This window comes from Crinia signifera, chromosome 5 (genome assembly GCF_055691185.1).
Source record: "Crinia signifera chromosome 5, ASM5569118v1, whole genome shotgun sequence".
Classification (NCBI taxonomy): domain Eukaryota; kingdom Metazoa; phylum Chordata; class Amphibia; order Anura; family Myobatrachidae; genus Crinia; species Crinia signifera.
The window spans coordinates 329,979,923-330,004,926 of record NC_139221.1 but is presented as its reverse complement, the minus strand read 5'-3'; the positions used below and the strand labels follow the sequence as shown (position 1 = coordinate 330,004,926).

At 48.8% G+C, this 25,004-nt stretch overlaps 1 protein-coding gene across 2 annotated transcripts; it reads right to left on the bottom strand.

The window, feature by feature from the left end:
• Nucleotides 1-4,070: 4,070 nt before the first annotated feature.
• Nucleotides 4,071-7,805, bottom strand: LOC146005625 (uncharacterized). 2 transcript variants are annotated; one of them, XM_083144982.1, is made up of 2 exons: nucleotides 7,331-7,805; nucleotides 4,071-5,854 (listed from the first exon to the last, which is right to left on the bottom strand). In XM_083144982.1, exon 2 carries the CDS (start codon nucleotides 5,779-5,781, stop codon nucleotides 4,594-4,596), a length of 1,188 nt encoding a protein of 395 aa, XP_083001108.1. In that variant the 5' UTR covers nucleotides 5,782-5,854; nucleotides 7,331-7,805; the 3' UTR covers nucleotides 4,071-4,593. The 2 variants fall into 2 exon arrangements, with proteins under 2 accessions (XP_083001108.1, XP_083001107.1); XM_083144981.1 differs by having other exon boundaries at nucleotides 7,349-7,804.
• Nucleotides 7,806-25,004: the final 17,199 nt, after the last annotated feature.

Here is a 25,004-nt window from a genome sequence, read left to right as displayed (position 1 = left end):
AAGAGCGCTGCCGGCACATCAGACAGGTAAGCGCGCTGCCGGCACAGCAGACAGGTAAGCGCGCTGCCGGCACAGCAGACAGGTAAGCGCGCTGCCGGCACAGCAGACAGGTAAGCGCGCTGCCGGCACATCAGACAGGTAAGTATACTACCGGCACAGCAGACAGGTAAGAGCGCTGCCGGCACAGCAGACAGGTAAGCGCGCTGCCGGTACAGCAGACAGGTAAGCGCGCTGCCGGCACATCAGACAGGTAAGCGTGCTGCTGGCACATAAGACAGGTAAGTATACTACCGGCACAGCAGACAGGTAAGAGCGCTGCCGGCACAGCAGACAGGTAAGAGCGCTGCCGGCACAGCAGACAGGTAAGCGCGCTGCCGGTACAGCAGACAGGTAAGCGCGCTGCCGGCACAGCAGACAGGTAAGCGTGCTGCTGGCACATCAGACAGGTAAGTATACTACCGGCACAGCAGACAGGTAAGCGCGCTGCCGGCACAGCAGACAGGTAAGCGCGCTGCCGGTACAGCAGACAGGTAAGCGCGCTGCCGGTACAGCAGACAGGTAAGCGCGCTGCCGGCACAGCAGACAGGTAAGCGCGCTGCCGGCACAGCAGACAGGTAAGCGCGCTGCCGGCACAGCAGACAGGTAAGCGCGCTGCCGGGACAGCAGACAGGTAAGCGCGCTGCCGGCACAGCAGACAGGTAACAGATAGATGAAGTATCCGGCAGGACGGTTCTCCAGTGACAGTCGCTGGAACGCATTATACGTGTGTATTAATGAACGTTACAGGACGACTGTTCCCATCGATTTATCTGCTGGTTTCTGTGCAGCGTTCCGGTAATGAAATGCTGGAGACGTGCAGTAATATATTACATTGGCAGCATCTCCGGAGAACACGCAGCGATTGGTTATTACAGGAGATAGATTAGGTGAAAGCTGCAGGTTCCGAGAGATTTTACCATGGAAACAGATGAATTTATATTACATTTTGTGTATAGGCGTCAGAGCGCAGGATCCGGGTTACACAGTAACATAATGTAATGTTTTATCATCAATCAGGAGCAGACATTCCCTCAGCTAAACTAAGTGAGACAAGGCAATGTGATATACAGGCTAGTGTGCCCGGAATAACCAACCGAGACCAGACGCCTGCCCCTGCACCCTGGCTACGCCCTTCAGGTCCACAGATAGCGGATTCTGGTCCCATGGGACCTGGCCAATAGGGGATTCCCTGTTACCCTCAGTAACCACCTGTTACTGACGCCACCCACTATGCAGTGGGCGGGGACAATGCTGCCATATGGTTCACAATATCGTTCAGAAAGCCCTTTCTGGGCCTGTATGGGCCTTTAGTTACAGCTCCGGGCTGTCTGGCTAGGGGGGGAGGTGTCCGGCCTAAACACACTTCCAGGAGCCTGCCAGGGGACCAGCTAACTACCTCTAGCCCAGATGTGAGCTCCAGGGATGGGCAGCCCTGATCCCCCTGACAGGGTCTCCTGCCCGCTGACGGAGAGCCCCATGGAGCTCCAGGGAAACACTCAGCTGGTTAGAAAGCTGATGTTCTCTGAACCTTCCCTGCTGACCCCAGCTTGGAGGCTGCCCGGGAAGGTCGTCCATTTTGGTTTAAAGCCTGGGGGGAATCCAGCAGCCCACACAGAACCCTGGATTCCACTGGGACACAGCAACCAAGTAAGTGCTTTGTTACCTATAGAATACATTTAAATGACACTTTACACTGGGCCTGTGCACAGCCCAGCATAGCACAGCACAGCACAGGCTCTCAAAACCACATATTAACGACAATGTTCTTATTCTTTGTACTGTGCACAGCGCTCATCACTGGGCTCCCTTAGCACTGCAGCCCGGGAAAGACATCCATCTGCGGTGGCTTCTATCCCTGGCTGCACACCCTCCACAGCCTGGGATTGCTGGGGTTCTCCCAGCCCTTGCAGCATACAGCCTCCAGGAACCGGCATCTGGAGGCTATGAGACAGCCAGCAGGAGGTGATCCGTGGCTTCAGTGTACCCAGCTGGTACCCTCCCCCCCCTCCCCCCTCTGGCATCACACGCTGGGAGCCGGAAGGTCCAGACCTCATGCCGCCTCCCTCTGCCTGACCCGCCGCATAGCAGCAGCATCTGCAGTACCCGGGAGCACTGCAACCTGGGACATCACCACCAGCAGTGTCCACAGGATCTCACCTACTCACCACCAGAATCCACATGATCTCACCCACCCATCATCACCAGCATCCACATGATCTCACCCACCCACCACCACCAGCAGTGTCAACAGGATCTCACCCACCAACCACCACCACCAGTGTCCACAGGATCTCACCCACCCACCACCACCAGCAGTGTCCACAGGATCTCACCCACCCACCACCACCAGCAGTGTCCACAGGCTCTCACCCACCCACCACCACCAGCAGTGTCCACAGGCTCTCACTCACCCACCACCACCAGCAGTGTCCACAGGATCTCACCCACCACCACCAGCAGTGTCCACAGGCTCTCACTCACCCACCACCACCAGTAGTGTCCACAGGCTCTCACTCACCCACCACCAGCATCCACAGGTTCCCACTCACCCACCACCAGTGTGAATAGGGTTTCTAAATGCGAACAGAAGAGGACACATTGTTAGGTAGGTTCACTGATGCAATCATATATTCTGCTGGGTGGTATATAGTCTGGTGGTCACCAGCTATCTGACTCTCCCACCGAGTGAGTGACCACTTTGGCGAGCTACAGACCCTTTCTGACCATCACAGCTGCACAGGGTTTCTCCCTTCAGGGAATGCGGTAAATGTGCTACCTGGCATTAATAACACAGGCGCGTCCTGCTGATATACAGGCACCAATACTGGTTGTGGTACTTGTGTATTATCTGGGCGCCCGATTTTATCATTGCATGCCACTACTTAAGGCATGCGATGCAATTTTTCATTGTAAAGACCAGATTTTTAATTGTATAGTCACCCATGTGTGATTTCATACCCCCACTATCCAACTACGCATGGAGTTGATTTTATATAGTGTGGCGAGCCCGAAGCGTGGCGAGCCCCGTGAGGGGACGCGGATTACTTTACATGTATTCTGCGTCCGCTCACCACGCTTTGTGCTCGGTGGCTCGCTGCGTTCGCCACACTATATAAAATCAACTCCATGCGTAGTTGGATAGTGGGGGTATGAAATCACCCATGGGTGACTATACAATTAAAAATTGGGTCTTTACAATGAAAAATTGCATTGCATGAATTGTATGCCACTATATTGCATGCGATGCAATGAAAGAATCGGGCGCCCAGATATTACGCAAGTACCCTGGTTATAATAGAACCATAAGGCAGGGGTTCCCAATCTTTTTTGAATCACGGCACCCTAGAGTATCAGAATTTTTTTCACGGCACCCCCTAGGCCAAAAAAAAAGCTGAATAAAAATAACATTAAGTAGACTGGGTTTATATGTGATTCTTAGGGTGAGTTATGTGGTAAAGGCAGGATTTGCTTCTGTTTGTACATATTTTAGGATTGGCAGCCACCAGCACTGGTTTTTCCAATAAATAATTAACCATAAATATTTTGTATTAGTCCTGGACCGCCAACCCGGGGCACCCCTGCAAGTGTCCCGAGGCACCCCAGGGAGTCAAAGCGCACAGTTTGGGAACCACTGCCATAAGGGAACCTCTACTGAGGGGAATCTAATCTGATGAGCTTGTTGGTGAATTATCATATGGGCACCTCTGCTGGTATATACTGTATATCACAGGTACATGCAGCGTTACCGTACATGCGAACACTAGCAGTGCTTCGGGGCATTACATGTACACGCAGTGTTACCGTACATCCTGCCGATGTAAGTGTGTAGGGTAACGCTGCGTGTACATGCAATGCCTGAGGCGCTGCCTGAGGTGTTACTGGTTTCGTTAAAGAGAACAGTGACGACACCAGATTCCCCCTAACATGAGGCCACGGAATAGGGGGGACAATCCGCAGGAACCGCCATATTCAGAACATCACAAAAGACAACAACAGAAAGCTCATTTACATTTATACACAAACAGGCGTGATTAAGAAAAGCACTGATGCCTTTAATAAAACAGTATTTACATCCGCTGTATACCCTTATGCACCAATTCTACCGAATAATAGTCATAGAACATCACCCGTGATGCATTGTGCTGAGTGTCAGAGAAAACAGACTATATGTAAATAATAACATTTGCCGCTATGCCTCATTCACCTGAGCGCTGCATTCCACGTGCAATAGGAAGTACAGCCCAGTAACCCCATTACCGGCGTGCGTCTGGTCCCATCTTATCCCCAGTCCAATATTCGTACCGTCCCTTGTCATGTTCTCAGCATGGTGGGGAGTACTCGTAGTGCTGAGCCCGGTACATCCTTCCCCGTATTATGGTAACTATGGCTAAGAAATATCTCATTGTAAAAAAGAAAAATGAACTTGAGGCGGCTTCGCTCAGGGTCACGTTTTGTCATTTATTAATAAGTTTAGTCCGCTAACATCAATTTCCTGAGATAAAAGGAATTCCTGGCCTGCAGATCAATACACCACGGCAGGATCGGGATCCCTGGTCACAGGAGCCATGTGTCCGTGTGTTGGATACAGTAACAGGACTGCAGCAAGACCTCGCTGAGTTCCAGGGAAACCTGCGTCTGCCAGTTGGGCAGCAGCTTGTGCAGGTTGAACACCTGAAGTTTGGGAGTGCCCACCTTGAGAAGCTCGTACAAACAGGACCAGCGCGTCTGAAGCGCCACGCGGGTCCTGCGATTGAGGATAATCCCTCGGATAGTTTTCTTCACCTTAAGCTCCCTCAAGGAGGGCAAATCCAGGTGGCTGAAGACCAGCCCGCGACTCTGAGACACATCTAAATACTCCAAGGACTTAGATACCAGAGGGTAAGCGACTCCAAGGTCCTTCACCGGGACCAGGACCTGCAGGATCAAAGTCTTCAGCTTGGGAAGCGACCTCGTGAGTTCTTCCATCGTTTCTGGCTGAACGCTCTTAAAAACCCAGAAATAGTTCAGTTCTAGTTTGCTCAGGTTCTGGAAGTGCGTCAGAAGCGACACCGAGTGATCAGACCAATCGAATGGCAGCTTCATACGGCTCAGCTTGGGCGAGGTGCGGGTGAGGCGCTCAAAGAGAGTTTGGAAGCTGTTGAACTGATCAGTCTTGGCCAGACATATCTGCGCCATGCTTCCAGGAGGGTAGAAATCCAGGGGCTCCAAGTGTGTCAGCGTCCAGTTCAGTTCCAGCTCCTGCAGTTCTCCGCAGTGCACCCCGTCCAGGAACTGCAGCAGGAAGTCCGCCCACTTGGTTCTCTGGTCTCCCAAATCAAAACTGGCGCGAAGGACCAACAGGCTGGCTCCGCGGGAAGTGAGATGGTAGGCATACTGGTGCACCCACTCTTTCCACCTCTCAAATTCTCTGACGGACACCAAAACCCCATCCATACCTGACAAGATGGCCCCTAGTCTCATAAAGTCGGCCACTCGCCAGAGCCGCGGCGTGCGCATGAGATTACTCCAGTTTGCGCACACCAATGCCGCCGTGCACTTCTCCACTTCAGACAGGAACGAGAATATGTGTAGCTGGCAGTCCACTGGCAGGAGGTTGAATGGGAAGGGGCCATGGGACTTAGTCCTTAGGCCTGTTCTCCCAGAGGAAGAGGGAACTTGGGGACAGGACTGGACAATGGCGTCTGGAGGACATTCTGGCTCGGAAGAAGAGTCCTGCCGCTGCAACTTTCTTTCTCGCGACATTTCTTCTCATTCCTTCTGTGTTCTTTGCATACTAAACTGGCCGACTCACGTGAGGAACCGACAGGCGTCACACCTGAAATGCAGCAAGAGAGACACTGGTCAGACGCTGGCACATGTAATGTTAGTTGTGGTGGGGGGTTTGTGTGTGTAGTCTTAGCTGATGCTAGATAGTAGTAGTACGTTTATTTATAAGGCGCCACAAAGTGTCCGCAGCGCCGTACATGGCAAACAAAAAACAAATGACAAGGTAACGTACAGGGTGTGTTGATAAAATACAGTATAAATAGGGGTATATCTGTTAGAACTAAAATCAGCATCAGTTCAGAAGTAGGTGTTGAAATTGTCAAGGAGACTGAAGATAAAGTAGAGGAAGGGAAGAACAGGACAGGAGCGCTGGTGAGGTAAAGAGGTAGGGTGAGTACGTGAGGAAGGAGGGCCCTGCTCATAAGACTTACAGACTAAAAGGAGGTGGGTGGACGAACGAAAAACAATAGGATAAGTAGGAACAGATGGAGGGGTAGGGTAGGCAGGATAGGAGGAGCGAAAGAGGTTAGGAGGAGTGATAGGCTAAACGGAAGAAATGGGTTTTGAGGGAGAGCTTGAAGGAGGTAAGGGAATTTAGTGACCTATTTACTATTATTATTATATTTTTATTTATAAGGCACCACAAGGGTTTTGCAGTGCCGTACAAAGGAACAATACAGGGAGACAAAACTTGGCATAACATTCAATAACAAAAATACAGTACAAATAAAGAGCGCCACAGTTCAATACACATTACAGCTTGAATATAAGTAGTGAGGACTCAATCACCATACAACTAGAGGCTGGAGGCCAATGATGGAGATGAGTATGCAGACGAAGATGGTCACTGAGTGTTTGAGTGTATGTGGTGCCCCTATGTACAGGAGCTGTGTACGTGGTGCCCCTATGTACAGGAGCTGTGTCTGTGGTGCCCCTACAAACAGGAGCTGTGTCTGTGGTGCCCCTACATACAGGAGCTGTGTACGTGGTGCCCCTATACATACAGGAGCTGTGTACGTGGTGCCCCTACATACAGGAGCTGTGTCCGCGGTGCCCCTACATACAAGAGCTGTGTACGTGGTGCCCCTACATACAGGAGCTGTGTACGTGGTGCCCCTACATACAGGAGCTGTGTCCGCGGTGCCCCTACATACAAGAGCTGTGTACGTGGTGCCCCTACATACAGGAGCTGTGTACGTGGTGCCCCTACATACCATTGTATGTAGGGGCGCCGCGTACACAGCTCCTGTATGTAGGGGCACCACGTACACAGTCACTGTATATAGGGGCACCGCGTACACAGTCACTGTATATAGGGGCACCACGTACACAGTCACTGTATATAGGGGCACCACGTACACAGTCACTGTATATAGGGGCACCACGTACACAGTTACTGTATATAGTGGCACCACGTACACAGCTCCTGTATAGTGGCACCGTGTACAGTATACAATGACCCTGTATGACAATACTCAGCACTGATCTATAGCACATTATATTACACCGGTCCCGCCCCCCTCACCATGTACTTGTCACTCACAGCGGCAGCCGCTCTCCCCTCTGTCCGTTCCCTCACGCATCAATAAAGTTCTGTGACACGCACGAGACATCCATCAACCGCAGCCGCATCTCAGCTACCCTGATTCCCACAGCGACCGCCGCCGCCATACTGCTGCTCCCGGAAGTCGGAGGGAAGCCGCCGGAAGTCAGCCAGCCGCCATGTTGGTACTCAAAGATGTGTGACTGAGGGGAGTTATTTGTTCAAGTGTATGCATATTTATTATTATTATTATAACATCCAGTTATTATTTATATAGCGCGCACGTATTCCGCAGCGCCGTACAGAAAATTATTTGAACATTTGCCTCTGTCCCTGCCCCCGTGGATGTATATATATTCTATAGTTGGAATTTAGATATATTTACCCTCCAACATCTCCTACATTAAATATCGGTACAAGTTGGGGGAGGGGGCCTGGCCAAGGGTAAAGGGGTGTGGCCAAGGGTAAAGGGGTGTGGCCATGCCCTTTTTCCTATCTTTTTAATAGGTTATGTAAAAGTTATATCATTATCTTCACTTCTGGGCCAGTCTTTAGCCAGGATGCCTACCCTCCTGGAATGGCAGTGAGGCTCCTGAAAATAGTGCCCTCCTCCAGCCCCCATGGAAGGTTGGGCAAGCCTCCCGCATTCTGACAGACCTCCCGCATCTCCCCGGCATCGGTGTTCAAATACAGCGATTCATAGCTTTCTGGGGAGGGACAGGGCTAAAACTGCGTCACAACGGGGTTTAATGGCGTCCCAGAGAGGAGACTCTACAGTAGGTAAGCCTGTGTTACGCCACATACACACTAGGCGATATTGTGAGCAATATCCCTAGGAAAGCACTTTCTGAGCGATATAGTTTACAATATTACCTAGTGTGAACACTCAAAATCAATAACGATGCACGCTCCCGCGCTTCATAAATGACACCCTCCATTGTCCTGCATGTTCAGACGACGAAAGTTACTCGTTATCGACAGTACATCGCTCCCACCGCCGTCGCTCCCTTTCTCTCCCGGAATAGACAAGTGCATACCGTCCAATTATAGTGATTTAGCCGGGGGATACAACAACTAGGTCGACATGACTGAAGGTTGACATGGGGTTAGGTTGACAGGGTAACAGAATATGCTGCGCTATATAAGACACTGTAACCAAGTCTGCTGCGCTATATAAGACACTGTAATGGAATATGCTGCGCTATATAAGACCGTGTAACGGAATCTGCTGCGCTATATAAGACGCTGTAACAGAATCTGCTGCGCTATATAAGACGCTGTAACGGAATCTGCTCCGCTATATAAGACACTGTAACGGAATCTTCTGTGCTATATAAGACACTGTAACGGAATCTGCTGCGTATATAAGACACTGTAACGGAATCTGCTGCGCTATATAAGACGCTGTAACGGAATCTGCTGTAACGGAATCTGCTGCGCTATATAAGACGCTGTAACGGAATCTGCTGCGCTATATAAGACACTGTAACAGAATCTGCTGTAACGGAATCTGCTGCGCTATATAAGACGCTGTAACGGAATCTGCTGCGCTATATAAGACGCTGTAACGGAATCTGCTGCGCTATATAAGACACTGTAACGGAATCTGCTGCGCTATATAAGACACTGTAACGGAATATGCTGCGCTATATAAGACACTGTAACGGAATCTGCTCCGCTATATAAGACACTGTAACGGAACCTGCTGCGCTATATAAGACACTGTAACGAAATCTGCTGCGCTATATAAGACCCTGTAACAGAATCTGCTGCGCTATATAAGACGCTGTAACGGAATCTGCTGCGCTATATAAGACACTGTAACAGAATCTGCTGTAACGGAATCTGCTGCGCTATATAAGACGCTGTAACGGAATCTGCTGCGCTATATAAGACACTGTAACAGAATCTGCTGTAACGGAATCTGCTGCGCTATATAAGACACTGTAACGGAATATGCTGCGCTATATAAGACACTGTAACGGAATCTGCTCCGCTATATAAGACACTGTAACGGAACCTGCTGCGCTATATAAGACACTGTAACGAAATCTGCTGCGCTATATAAGACCCTGTAACAGAATCTGCTGCGCTATATAAGACGCTGTAACGGAATCTGCTGCGCTATATAAGACACTGTAACAGAATCTGCTGTAACGGAATCTGCTGCGCTATATAAGACGCTGTAACGGAATCTGCTGCGCTATATAAGACACTGTAACAGAATCTGCTGTAACGGAATCAGCTGCGCTATATAAGATGCTGTAACGTAATCTGCTGCGCTATATAAGACGCTGTAACGGAATCTGCTGCGCTATATAAGACGCTGTAACGGAATCTGCTGCGCTATATAAGACACTGTAACGGAATCTGCTGCGCTATATAAGACACTGTAACGGAATCTGCTGCGCTATATAAGACACTGTAACGGAATCTGCTGCGCTATATAAGACACTGTAACGGAATCTGCTGCGCTATATAAGACGCTGTAACGGAATCTGCTGCGCTATGTAAGACGCTGTAACGGAATCTGCTGCGCTATGTAAGACGCTGTAACGGAATCTGCTGCGCTATATAAGACGCTGTAACGGAATCTGCTGCGCTATATAAGACGCTGTAACGGAATCTGCTGCGCTAGATAAGACGCTGTAACGGAATCTGCTGCGCTAGATAAGACGCTGTAACGGAATCTGCTGCGCTATATAAGACGCTGTAACGGAGTCTGCTGCGCTATATAAGACGCTGTAACGGAATCTGCTGCGCTATATAAGACGCTGTAACGGAATCTGCTGCGCTATATAAGACTCTGCATCGGAATCTGCTGCGCTATATAAGACGCTGTAACGGAATCTGCTGCGCTATATAAGACGCTGTAACGGAATCTGCTGCGCTATATAAGACGCTGTAACGTAATCTGCTGCGATATATAAGACGCTGTAACGGAATCTGCTGCGCTATATAAGACGCTGTAACGGAATCTGCTGCGCTATATAAGACGCTGTAATGGAATCTGCTGCGTTATATACGACTCTGTAATGGAATCTGCTGCGCTATATAAGACGCTGTAACGGAATCTGCTGTAACGGAATCTGCTGCGCTATATAAGACACTGTAACAGAATCTGCTGCGCTATGTAAGACGCTGAAACGGAATCTGCTGTAACGGAAACTGCTGCGCTATATAAGACGCTGTAACAGAATCTGCTGCGCTATATAAGACACTGTAACAGAATCTGCTGTAACGGAATCTGCTGCGCTATATAAGACGCTGTAACGGAATCTGCTGCGCTATATAAGACGCTGTAACGGAATCTGCTGCGCTATATAAGACACTGTAACGGAATCTGCTGTGCTATATAAGACACTGTAACGGAATCTGCTGCGCTATATAAGACGCTGTAACGGAATCTGCTGTAACGGAATCTGCTGCGCTATATAAGACGCTGTAACGGAATCTGCTGCGCTATATAAGACACTGTAACAGAATCTGCTGTAACGGAATCTGCTGCGCTATATAAGACGCTGTAACGGAATCTGCTGCGCTATATAAGACGCTGTAACGGAATCTGCTGCGCTATATAAGACACTGTAACGGAATCTGCTGCGCTATATAAGACACTGTAACGGAATATGCTCCGCTATATAAGACACTGTAACGGAACCTGCTGCGCTATATAAGACACTGTAACGAAATCTGCTGCGCTATATAAGACCCTGTAACAGAATCTGCTGCGCTATATAAGACGCTGTAACGGAATCTGCTGCGCTATATAAGACACTGTAACAGAATCTGCTGCGCTATATATGACGCTGTAACGGAATCTGCTGCGCTATATAAGACACTGTAACAGAATCTGCTGTAATGGAATCTGCTGCGCTATATAAGACGCTGTAACGGAATCTGCTGCGCTATATAAGACGCTGTAACGGAATCTGCTGCGCTATATAAGACACTGTAACGGAATCTGCTGCGCTATATAAGACACTGTAACGGAATCTGCTGCGCTATATAAGACACTGTAACGGAATCTGCTGCGCTATATAAGACACTGTAACGGAATCTGCTGCGCTATATAAGAGGGGGACATGCTCAAAAGGGGGGACATGCTCAATAAGGGGGGACATGCTCAACATGTACAAGTATATCAAGGGCCAATATAAGGAACTGTCACACACCCTATTTTCTACTAGAAAGGAATCTAGGACGCGAGGGCATGAGTATAGATTAGAAGAAAAAAGATTTCATTCAGCTAGTAGAAAGAATTTCTTTACGGTCAGAACAGTCAAACTCTGGAACTCTCTTCCCAGAGAGGTGGTAATGGCTGGCTCATTAAATGCGTTCAAGGCAAAGTTGGACAAACATTTACTGGAGAAAAACATCCATGGGTACAAATAAGAAATATAATTTGTCTGTAAAATTGCAGAACCTACCAAATCAGCAATGGATATCTATACCAGGTTGAACTAGATGGACGCAAGTCTTTTTTCAGCCTTACCTACGATTTCTATCTATGTAATAAGACACTGTAACGGAATCTGCTGCGCTATATAAGACACTGTAACGGAATCTGCTGCGCTATATAAGACACGAACGGAGTCTGCTGCGCTATATAAGACACTGTAACGGAATCTGCTGCGCTATGTAAGACGCTGTAACGGAATCTGCTGCGCTATGTAAGACGCTGTAACGGAATCTGCTGCGCTATATAAGACGCTGTAACGGAATCTGCTGCGCTATATAAGACGCTGTAACGGAATCTGCTGCGCTATATAAGACGCTGTAACGGAATCTGCTGCGCTATATAAGACGCTGTAACGGAATTTGCTGCGCTATATAAGACACGAACGGAGTCTGCTGCGCTATATAAGACACTGTAACGGAATCTGCTGCGCTATGTAAGACGCTGTAACGGAATCTGCTGCGCTATGTAAGACGCTGTAACGGAATCTGCTGCGCTATATAAGACGCTGTAACGGAATCTGCTGCGCTATATAAGACGCTGCAACGGAGTCTGCTGCGCTATATAAGACGCTGTAACGGAATCTGCTGCGCTATATAAGACGCTGTAACGGAATCTGCTGCGCTATATAAGACGCTGTAACGGAATCTGCTGCGCTATATAAGACGCTGTAACGGAATCTGCTGCGCTATATAAGACACTGTAACGGAATCTGCTGTGCTATATAAGACACTGTAACGGAATCTGCTGCGCTATATAAGACGCTGTAACGGAATCTGCTGTAACGGAATCTGCTGCGCTATATAAGACGCTGTAACGGAATCTGCTGCGCTATATAAGACACTGTAACAGAATCTGCTGTAACGGAATCTGCTGCGCTATATAAGACGCTGTAACGGAATCTGCTGCGCTATATAAGACGCTGTAACGGAATCTGCTGCGCTATATAAGACACTGTAACGGAATCTGCTGCGCTATATAAGACACTGTAACGGAATATGCTCCGCTATATAAGACACTGTAACGGAACCTGCTGCGCTATATAAGACACTGTAACGAAATCTGCTGCGCTATATAAGACCCTGTAACAGAATCTGCTGCGCTATATAAGACGCTGTAACGGAATCTGCTGCGCTATATAAGACACTGTAACAGAATCTGCTGCGCTATATATGACGCTGTAACGGAATCTGCTGCGCTATATAAGACACTGTAACAGAATCTGCTGTAATGGAATCTGCTGCGCTATATAAGACGCTGTAACGGAATCTGCTGCGCTATATAAGACGCTGTAACGGAATCTGCTGCGCTATATAAGACACTGTAACGGAATCTGCTGCGCTATATAAGACACTGTAACGGAATCTGCTGCGCTATATAAGACACTGTAACGGAATCTGCTGCGCTATATAAGACACTGTAACGGAATCTGCTGCGCTATATAAGAGGGGGACATGCTCAAAAGGGGGGACATGCTCAATAAGGGGGGACATGCTCAACATGTACAAGTATATCAAGGGCCAATATAAGGAACTGTCACACACCCTATTTTCTACTAGAAAGGAATCTAGGACGCGAGGGCATGAGTATAGATTAGAAGAAAAAAGATTTCATTCAGCTAGTAGAAAGAATTTCTTTACGGTCAGAACAGTCAAACTCTGGAACTCTCTTCCCAGAGAGGTGGTAATGGCTGGCTCATTAAATGCGTTCAAGGCAAAGTTGGACAAACATTTACTGGAGAAAAACATCCATGGGTACAAATAAGAAATATAATTTGTCTGTAAAATTGCAGAACCTACCAAATCAGCAATGGATATCTATACCAGGTTGAACTAGATGGACGCAAGTCTTTTTTCAGCCTTACCTACTATTTCTATCTATGTAATAAGACACTGTAACGGAATCTGCTGCGCTATATAAGACACTGTAACGGAATCTGCTGCGCTATATAAGACACGAACGGAGTCTGCTGCGCTATATAAGACACTGTAACGGAATCTGCTGCGCTATGTAAGACGCTGTAACGGAATCTGCTGCGCTATGTAAGACGCTGTAACGGAATCTGCTGCGCTATATAAGACGCTGTAACGGAATCTGCTGCGCTATATAAGACGCTGTAACGGAATCTGCTGCGCTATATAAGACGCTGTAACGGAATCTGCTGCGCTATATAAGACGCTGTAACGGAATTTGCTGCGCTATATAAGACACGAACGGAGTCTGCTGCGCTATATAAGACACTGTAACGGAATCTGCTGCGCTATGTAAGACGCTGTAACGGAATCTGCTGCGCTATGTAAGACGCTGTAACGGAATCTGCTGCGCTATATAAGACGCTGTAACGGAATCTGCTGCGCTATATAAGACGCTGCAACGGAGTCTGCTGCGCTATATAAGACGCTGTAACGGAATCTGCTGCGCTATATAAGACGCTGTAACGGAATCTGCTGCGCTATATAAGACGCTGTAACGGAATCTGCTGCGCTATATAAGACGCTGTAACGGAATCTGCTGCGCTATATAAGACGCTGTAACGGAATCTGCTGCGCTATATAAGACGCTGTAACGGAATCTGCTGCGCTATATAAGACGCTGTAACGGAATCTGCTGCACTATATAAGACGCTGTAACGGAATCTGCTGCGCTATATAAGACGCTGTAACGGAATCTGCTGCGCTATATAAGACGCTGTAACGGAATCTGCTGCGCTATATAAGACGCTGTAACGGAATCTGCTGTAACGGAATCTGCTGCGCTATATAAGACACTGTAACAGAATCTGCTGTAACGGAATCTGCTGCGCTATATAAGACGCTGTAACGGAATCTGCTGCGCTATATAACACGCTATAACGGAATCTGCTGCGCTATATAAGACACTGTAACGGAATCTGCTGCGCTATATAAGACACTGTAACGGAATATGCTGCGCTATATAAGACACTGTAACGGAATCTGCTCCGCTATATAAGACACTGTAACGGAACCTGCTGCGCTATATAAGACGCTGTAACGGAATCTGCTGCGCTATATAAGACGCTGTAACGGAATCTGCTGCGCTATATAAGACGCTGTAACGGAATCTGCTGCGCTATATAAGACGCTGTAACGGAATCTGCTGCGCTATATAAGACGCTGTAACGGAATCTGCTGCGCTATATAAGACGCTGTAACGGAATCTGCTGCGCTATATAAGACGCTGTAACGGAATCTGCTGCGCTATATAAGACGCTGTAACGGAATCTGCTGCGCTATATAAGACGCTGTAACGGAATCTGCTGCGCTATATAAGACGCTGTAACGGAATCTGCTGAGCTATATAAGACACTGTAACGGAATCTGCTGCGCTATATAAGACGCTGTAACGGAATCTGCTGTAACGGAATCTGCTGCGCTATATAAGACGCTGTAACGGAATCTGCTGAGCTATATAAGACACTGTAACAGAATCTGCTGTAACAGAATCTGCTGCGCTATATAAGACGCTGTAACGGAATCTGCTGCGCTATATAAGACACTGTAACGGAATCTGCTGCGCTATATAAGACACTGTAACGGAATATGCTGCGCTATATAAGACACTGTAACGGAATCTGCTCCGCTATATAAGACACTGTAACGGAACCTGCTGCGCTATATAAGACACTGTAACGAAATCTGCTGCGCTATATAAGACACTGTAACAGAATCTGATGCGCTATATAAGACGCTGTAACGGAATCTGCTGTGCTATATAAGACACTGTAACAGAATCTGCTGTAACGGAATCTGCTGCGCTATATAAGACGCTGTAACGGAATCTGCTGCGCTATATAAGACGCTGTAACGGAATCTGCTGCGCTATATAAGACACTGTAACGGAATCTGCTGCGCTATATAAGACACTGTAACGGAATCTGCTGCGCTATATAAGACACTGTAACGGAATCTGCTGCGCTATATAAGACACTGTAACGGAATCTGCTGCGCTATGTAAGACGCTGTAACGGAATCTGCTGCGCTATGTAAGACGCTGTAACGGAATCTGCTGCGCTATATAAGACGCTGTAACGGAGTCTGCTGCGCTATATAAGACGCTGTAACGGAATCTGCTGCGCTATATAAGACGCTGTAACGGAATCTGCTGCGCTATATAAGACGCTGTATCGGAATCTGCTGCGCTATATAAGACGCTGTAACGGAATCTGCTGCGCTATATAAGACGCTGTAACGGAATCTGCTGCGCTATATAAGACGCTGTAACGGAATCTGCTGCGCTATATAAGACGCTGTAACGGAATCTGCTGCGATATATAAGATGCTGTAACGGAATCTGCTGCGCTATATAAGACGCTGTAACGGAATCTGCTGCGTTATATAAGACTATAAGACGCTGTAACGGAATCTGCTGCGCTATATAAGACGCTGTATCGGAAACTGCTGCGCTATATAAGACGCTGTAACGGAATCTGCTGCGCTATATAAGACGCTGTAACGGAATCTGCTGCGCTATATAAGACGCTGTAACGGAATCTGCTGCGCTATATAAGACGCTGTAACGGAATCTGCTGCGCTATATAAGACACTGTAACGGAATCTGCTGCGCTATAGAAGAACCCGTAACGGAGTCTGCTGCGCTATATAAGACACCGTAACGGAATCTGCTGAGCTATATAAGACACTAACAGAATCTGCTGCGCTATATAAGACACTGTAACGGAATCTGCTGCACTATATAAGAACCTGTAACGGAATCTGCTGCGCTATATAAGACGCTGTAACGGAATCTGCTGCGCTATATAAGACGCTGTAACGGAATCTGCTGCGCTATATAAGACGCTGTAACGGAATCTGTAGTGACAACCTTCAGCACGCGTGTTCCTGTAAGGATAACATTCAGCACGCGTGTTCCTGTAGGGATAACATTCAGCACGCGTGTTCCTGTAGGGATAACCTTCAGCACTCGTGTTCCTGTAGTGATATCATTCAGCCTAACTCTAACCACCTCCATCCCTACAGCCTAACCCTAACCACCTCCATCCCCGCAGCCTAACCCTACCCACCCCCATCCCTGCAGCCTAACCCTAACCATCCCCATCCCCGCAGCCTAACCCTAACCTCCCCATCCCTGCAGCCTAACCCTAACCTCCCCCACAGGCAGGTGTATAACTGTCCCCATAAGCCAGGTAAAGGATGAGGCCGGAACGAGAGGCCGCCAGCCAGACTGGCCCAGGGAATAAGACAGAGCTGATACAAGAGAAGTGCAAGTTCACATTAACTCAGTATTCTTGCTAACATAGCGGAAGTTCTGATTTCACCAGATTTATCTTATTTGCTATACAAAACACGATTTGCTTTAAGATCCAAGTAAATCCGACCTGCACATCTCTAGCAGAAAAGTGGCCTGGTTCTGGGTTCCACTGAAAGCGCTTACGCTCCCCTATGTTGTGTGTGTGCAGCCAGCTAGCAGTCACTTTCTCCATGGTGTGAGGTTTGCTCTGTATGAGACATGCCACATATCATATAGAGCGCGCTGCATCCAATCACCTGCTGGGAGTGATTTCATTGTCTTTATAATGCTGCATGTCACTGTGCTCTCCACACCTCTACCGTGCTCCCTGCTGTGTGGAGCCTGTGGTGCTGCCGGCTGGTAATGATGCCGGCACATCTGGGTATAACACTCCAGCAGCGCCTCTGCGTGCGGCCTGTGCTCTGCCAGCCTAGAGGGTGCTTACATCTGCGTAATCCCTACTCCGGTGTCCCCAGGGTGCCTTCATTGCCTCAGGCCTGTGTTTTCTATTCGTCTGCAGATCTTTTCATGCTGAACTTCTTAGTACATACTGTCATTTCTCTTTCAATGGTCCTGGTGACACAGCTCAACACTGGGATGTAGGAGGGTCCGAAGGAGCCAGGCACCTATCCTAAAGCTTTAGAGGGTAGGCTCCTCCCCTACTGCATCCCTGGACTCTTCAGTTCGTGTTAGGTGCCCACTGGAGTGGGTGCTATTCTAAAGGGCTGCAGGAGCAGCCGAAGAATTAGAGTAGTTAGGGGATTTTTATTATTTTATTAACTATTACCCTAGCTAGGTAGGCACAGTGTGAGGATTTTCATAGTGAATCCTCACACTGCTAGCGCAGCAGGAGCTGACAGAAGCGCGTCCTGTCAGCTATCTGTGCACAGGGTAGACGCTGTCTGGTCTCCCTGTGCTGCGCTCATAGCCTCTATTAAGAGGCTGCCTGGGCTCCGGAGCTGCCTGAAACCGGCTCCACAGTTAGGTGGGGATCATGGGGGACAGGCGCTCCGTGATGGCGGCGGCCATTTTATGCGGAGCTTACACGCTGAGCTCCTGACTGAGAGGACAGCAGCGCTGTGACAGGCATGTTCCAAGTGGTCCCCATTTGAGGGGGAGACACTGGAACAAGGAAATCCTACCTAAGGAGCGGCTAGCTGGGGGTGGTTGGCGCCAAAAGGTCACGGACCCCGCAGCAGCAGGGACTTTGGTCTCTTCCTTCACTCTGACTTTGGCGCCTTTCAGAACGCTTGCAGCGGAGCTGAGCTGGCGAATTGATCCTGGCAGAGTGACTTGGATTTCCTGGGCATCGCTTCCCCGCAGAGAAACCTACAGACAGCTAAGTGACTGGGTGCATTGACTTTGTATAAGCGCTTGTACAATTGTTTGCACTGTGTATACTGATAGATATACAATTATCACTTGCATCATGTCTGAGCATCAGGCTGTGGTTTTGGGGGAGGGAGCCCTTAATGCACTGAGCGCGTGCAATGTTTGCACACAAAAGTTTGTCCCTGAGCAGATGGCCAAGGGGGGCTTATGTATTACTTGCGCTGATGTGAGACCCATGGGCAGCGATCCCCATAGGGCAGAGCATATGGAACCTGCGTGGGCCAGGGCCCTAGGCAGGTCAGTAAACGCTTTGGTGCAGCTTTTGGACAGGCAGAGTGATGGGCTGGTAGAATCACAGAGACCTATGCCATCATCTCAGCAGTCGTCTGGCTCCTTGCCTCTTACCCAGGCAGATCCTGCACTGATTCAGGTGATGCAGGATACTGCAAAAGGGATTAACAGGTTCAGTGAAATGCTGGACAAAATGGATGATGTGGCAGGGACCCCTAGAAGGTCTTATGCTTTAACTACTGTGGTAGATGAAGAGGAAGGAGAGTATACTGACATCCCCTGGGATCAGGGTGATGATTTGGAAGAGAACTCTGCTGCTGGTATAGAGGATCTCATTGTAGCTGTGAAGCAGGCTTTAAAGCTGACTGTGGAGGATAAGACTCCTGTTAAGGGTGTTTTTAAGCGACAGCGGAAGGAGGCTGTTACTTTTCCTTCAGATGAGGGGTTACAGGAATTATTAGAAGGAGCTTGGAAAACTCCTGATAAGAGGCTTCAGATGCCTAAGCGATTCCTTAGTCTGTACCCCATGCCAGAGTCTCATGCGGAGCTCTGGGAAAAGGTCCCAGTGGTGGATGCTTCAGTGGCACGTTTGTCCAAGGCTACTGTATTACCAGTACAGGGCGGTGCAGCTTTCAAAGATTCTGTGGATAAAAAGCTGGAGGGAAACCTCAAAGCTATCTTTGAAGGGGTGGGGTTTACCTTACGGCCCCTTATTGCTTCAGCCTGGGTCTCTAAGGCCATGATAGAGTGGGCTGGTGAATTATGCACCGTGCTGCAGGCTGACCCTGGTGCATTACTGCTTGCAGAAAAGATTAAGGCAGCAGCAGAATATGCAGTGGAAGCAGAGGAGGAAGCTATTAAAATGGCTACCAGAGTGTCCACAGTCTCCATTAATGCCAGGAGAGTGCTTTGGCTTAAAGCCTGGGAAGCAGACAATGAGTCCAAGAAGGCTCTGGAAACATTAGCCTTCAAAGGAAAGGTACTCTTTGGTACCGAGCTAGAGGAGATTATAAAACAGGCCACGGGCGGCAAAAGTACATTCCTGCCGGCCTCCTCAGCAAAGCAGATGTCAAGATTTTCTGCTTTTAAGCCGTCCTTTCGGCCCTCCCCTAGAGGTGGTGCGTCCTTTCGAGGACAGTCTTTCAGGGGAAGGTTTCAGTCCTCTAGAGGCAAGACACAGAAGTCAAAATTTGGCTCTTTTCACAAGAAGCCAGCCACAAAGGGAGAGGATAAACCCTCTGCATGACTGTCAGGGGCTTCGCCCGACAGTGACAAAAGTGGGGGGGCGTCTCACACTCTTCAGGGACGCTTGGACTGCTTTAGGCCAGGATGCCTGGGTGTTAGATATTATAACACAGGGTTACAAAATCCCTTACAGAGGGCCGCCTCCGAAGAGGTTCATCCCCACATCCTTACCAAAGGAGGCACGGCTTCGTACAGCTCTTGTGAGAGCAGCTCACTCCCTTTTGGAGAAAGGGGTGGTTACACCAGTCCCCAGGGCAGAGTGGAAGAAAGGCTTTTACTCCACGCTGTTACTGGTGCCCAAACCAGACGGGTCTTTCAGACCAATACTAAATTTGAAATCCCTAAATGTTCATTTATGGGTAGACCATTTCAAAATGGAGTCCCTACGGTCAGTACTCCTGAGTCTGGACCAGGGAGAATTTTTGGCGTCCATGGATGTCCAGGACGCATATTTGCACGTTCCTATACACCCGGAGCATCAGACCTTATTGAGGTTTGCCATAGGAGACCTGCATTTACAATTCCGGGCGTTACCCTTTGGGCTAGCAACCGCGCCAAGGGTATTCACAAAGATAATGTCAGTAATGGCGGCGGTGCTGAGGCTCAGGGGAATCACAGTCATACCCTATTTGGACGATCTCCTGTTCAAAGCAGAGTCAGCAGTCATGCTGCAGAGTCACTTGGCAGAGGCCATCAGTTTTTTGCAGGCTCACGGCTGGATTTTAAATTTGCAAAAATCTCAGTTGGTACCGTCGCAAAGGCTCCAATTCCTGGGAGTCATACTAGACACCCATCTTCATCGGGTATTCCTCACGGAGGTAAAGGCCAGGGATCTGGTCACCCTAGTCCAGGAGATTCTCAGGGCTCAGAGCATTTCAGTATGGAGGTGCCTCAAGCTCCTGGGGAAGATGGTGGCGTCATTCGAGACGCTTCAATTTGCCAGGTTCCACTCTCGGAGGTTCCAATGGAACATCTTGTCAGCCTGGTCAGGAAACACTTTGACCATGAAATCCGAGATGATAGTGTTGTCTTCGGACACCCGAGAATCCTTGAAGTGGTGGACAGAAATAGATTCCCTTCAGTGGGGTCGGTCATTACAGACCTGGGACTGGTTGATAGTAACTACCGACGCCAGTCTCAGGGGCTGGGGGGCAGTAGTCCTGGATCTCAGGCTTCAGGGCCTGTGGACGGCAGAGGAATCAGCGTTACCAATCAACATCTTGGAGCTGAGAGCTGTCTGGAAAGTGATTTCCTTGGCGGGAGACAGGTTACAGAACCTCCCTTTGAGGATTCAGACCGACAATGCCACAGCTGTGGCGTATCTGAATCACCAGGGAGGTACACGCAGCAGATTGGCCATGTGGGAGGTGTCCAGAATCTTCCTATGGGCGGAACAGAATGTTCCAGCTGTATCGGCTATATTCATCCCGGGGATAGAGAATATAGAAGCCGACTTCCTGAGCAGGGAGGAGCTCAAGGAAGGGGAATGGAGCTTACACCCTCAGGTGTTTCACCAAATCACTTCGAGGTGGGGAACTCCGGATGTGGACCTGATGGCATCCAGGATCAACCGTCAAGTGCCCAGGTTCTATGCCAGAACAAGGGATCCACTAGCGGAGGCAGTGGATGCCATGACTATTCACTGGCAGGGAGATCTCCTTTATGCATTCCCACCTGTACCAATGTTACCGAGACTTCTGAAGAAAATACAAGGGCAGAAGGTTCCAGTGATCTTAGTGGCCCCAGATTGGCCAAGGAGATCCTGGTACTCGAGGCTTCAGAGGTTGTCTGTGGACTCATGGCGTCTACCTCTGAGACCAGACCTTCTAAGACAAGGCCCATTCAATCACCTGGATTCAGATCGATTGATTTTGACGGCCTGGTTATTGAAACCATCATTTTAAAAAGAAAAGGGTTTTCTGACGCAGTAGTACAGACGATGATAAAGGCCAGAAAAGCTGTATCTTCGGCAAATTATTATAGAGTCTGGAAGACTTACATTCGATGGTGTGAGAGAAGAAAGGCTCATACATCTCATTTTAAGCTATCAAGAATGATGGAATTCTTACAAGATGGTTTTTCATCGGGCCTAAGCCTTCAGTCACTGAAGGTGCAGATCTCGGCCTTGTCCATCTATTTCCAGAAAAAGATAGCCATTTTGCCGGAAATTCAAACTTTTTTACAAGGAGTATCCAGGTTGAAGCCTCCATACAAGCAACCAGTAGCACCTTGGGATCTATCACTGGTTTTGGAATGCCTTCAAAAGGCACCTTTTGAACCTTTAAGGTCGGCTGACTTTAAGTTTCTTACGTGGAAGCTAGTGTTTTTGTTAGCAGTAGCATCTGCTAAAAGAGTTTCAGAGTTGGGAGCTTTATCATGTAAATCTCCCTTCTTAATTTTTCATGATGACAGGGCTGTTTTAAGAACAGTGCCTCAGTTTTTACCGAAGGTGGTATCTACCTTCCATTTAAATCAGGAGATTGTTCTACCTGTGTTTCAACCCCCAGAGGGTTCTAAGAAAAGGGACAAATTGAGAACTTTGGATGTTGTGCGTGCCTTACGCATATATGTGGACAGAGTGAAGAGTGTCAGGAAGACTGACACATTGTTGGTATTGTATGACGTACACAAAATTGGTTGGCCTGCATCTAAGCAGACTATTGCTAGGTGGTTGCGGTCTATGATAGCCTTTGCTTACACCAAAGTGGGTAGACCAGTACCGGCCAAAATAAATGCGCATACCACCAGGTCAGTTGCCACCTCTTGGGCGGTTCGACATGGGGCCACAGCAGAGCAGGTTTGCAGAGCTGCCACTTGGTCATCTGTTCACACATTTGCCAAATTCTATAGATTCCATGAGTTCGCGTCGGAGGACGCATCATTCGGGCGAGCAGTGCTGAGAGCTGCAGACCTGAGCGTACCCTCCCAAAGGACCGGCTCTGGAACGTCCCAGTGTTGAGCTGTGTCACCAGGACCATTGAAAGAGAAAAAGGGATTTTTGTAAGAACTTACCGTTCGAATCCCTTTCTCTGATATGGTCCTGGTGACACAGCGATCCCTCCCTTACGCTCAGTAAGTATGCCAGAATTTCATGATGTTCATGTTAAAATGGTTAAAAGTTAACAGTTTCTGTTATAAAATGTGCAGATAATGTGCAGGTGTTTGTACTGAGTTAATGTATTCCAGTGGCTTTGAAAGTTGAACTGAAGAGTCCAGGGATGCAGTAGGGGAGGAGCCTACCCTCTAAAGCTTTAGGATAGGTGCCTGGCTCCTTCGGACCCTCCTACATCCCAGTGTTGAGCTGTGTCACCAGGACCATATCAGAGAAAGGGATTCGAACGGTAAGTTCTTACAAAAATCCCTTTTTTGCATTTATGCTTCCCGTAGTCTCCCTGCATTGTGTTTTTACAATCACTATATTCTTGTTCTGTTTCTGGCAGAAATGAATAAGTATTGTACATATCACATTATGGGGGTGATTCTGATTGGTTTGCAGAAACAAACTCCTTTTTTAATGGACAAAACCATGCTGCGCTGCAGCTGAGGCAGATGTAACAGGTGCAGAGAGGCCCTCATTAAAGCTGTTAACCTGCCGCATGTACTAAACGCCACCCGCCGCATGTACGCACATGCACCCATGCAAACGGGTGTTTTACATAAACATCCATTCACAGCGTGCGTACAAGGTAGCTGCAAATCTGGTCTGTGCGAACAGGCCGGCGACTTAGCAATTAACAGATGACCTGCACTTGCAAATATGCGAATGCACAGTCCATCAACATCACTCACCGCTGCGAATACGCAATGGTGCGGATGAACTAAAATGACCTCCAGAGTTAGATTTGGGTGGGGGGTGTTCAAAGTGAGATCTATATTGCAGTGTAAGTATAAAGCAGCCAGTATGTACCCTGCACAGAAACAAAATAACTCCTCAAATGCAACTCTCTCTGCACGTTACCTCTGCCCCATCTGCAGCACAGCATGGTTTTTTCCATTAAAGAAGGAGTTTGATTTTGTAAACCAACCTGAATCACCTCCTGTGTGTATCACACCTCACAGCGACTGCGCACAAAGCATGGTAACATCACATTATGGTCCTAATTCAGACATGAGCAGGTCAGCGCTGCCTGCCGCCCTGATGAACACCCACTGCCACGCTAGCATTCGAGGGTATGTGTATGAGAACACATCCCCTCCTTCAGTAATTAAAGTCAGTCAGAACTGAATTCTATTATTGTCGGAGATTGCCAAAAACAGGGCGGGCGCTGACGTAGTGGGGCAACACCAGGCCTGAGTTCTGAGGGGAACTGCCAGCATTGTCATGGCATACCTCCCAACAGTCCCGATTTTATCGGGACAGTCCCGATTGTCAGGGCCTGTCCCGATGTCCCACCCGCGGGCGGCAGTGTCCCGCGGTGTGGGGGGGCTGTTGGGAGTCCCCCCTGTCAGCTGCTAAGCAGCGGGGAATAAACGCTGTGCGCATACGCACAGTGTCTATTCCCGAAAACAGGGGACAGGGGGCATGGCTAGAGGCTCACAGAGCCTCTGGGTCATGCCCCCATAGCGGCAAAATGGGGGCGTGGCCTCGCGGAAGAGCCGTGAGTATAGGCCACGCCCCCAAATTAGGCCACAGGAACATCGTCCCGCCTGCAGAACTTAAAAAGTTGGGAGGTATGCCATGGGGACGACCATAAATCACTGGGCATTTCCCTGATGACACCCCCTGCCCGCCCCCCACCTCCACTGCTTGTGTGAATGCCTCGGCACCTTGCTTAGAGCAGGAGAAGTCTCCTACTGCCAGTGGTGGAAGACTCTTGTCTGTCACCTACTGCCAGCAGCAGGAGAAGCCTCCTGTTACCTGCTGCCAGCGGGAGAAGAAGACTTCTGTCACCTGCTGCCAGTGGGAGTAGGTCTCCTGTCACCTGCTGCCAGTGGGAGAAGAAGACTCCTGTCACCTGCTGCCAGTGGGAGTAGGTCTCCTGTCACCTGCTGCCAGTGGGAGAAGAAGCCTCCTGTCATCTGCTGCCAGCGAGAGGAGAAGCCTCCTGTTACCTGCAGCCA

What these genes read in the sequence shown, in the direction of transcription:
- LOC146005625 (XM_083144982.1), bottom strand. Translation starts at nt 5,781, where the DNA reads ATGTCGCGAGAAAGAAAGTTGCAGCGGCAGGACTCTTCTTCCGAGCCA.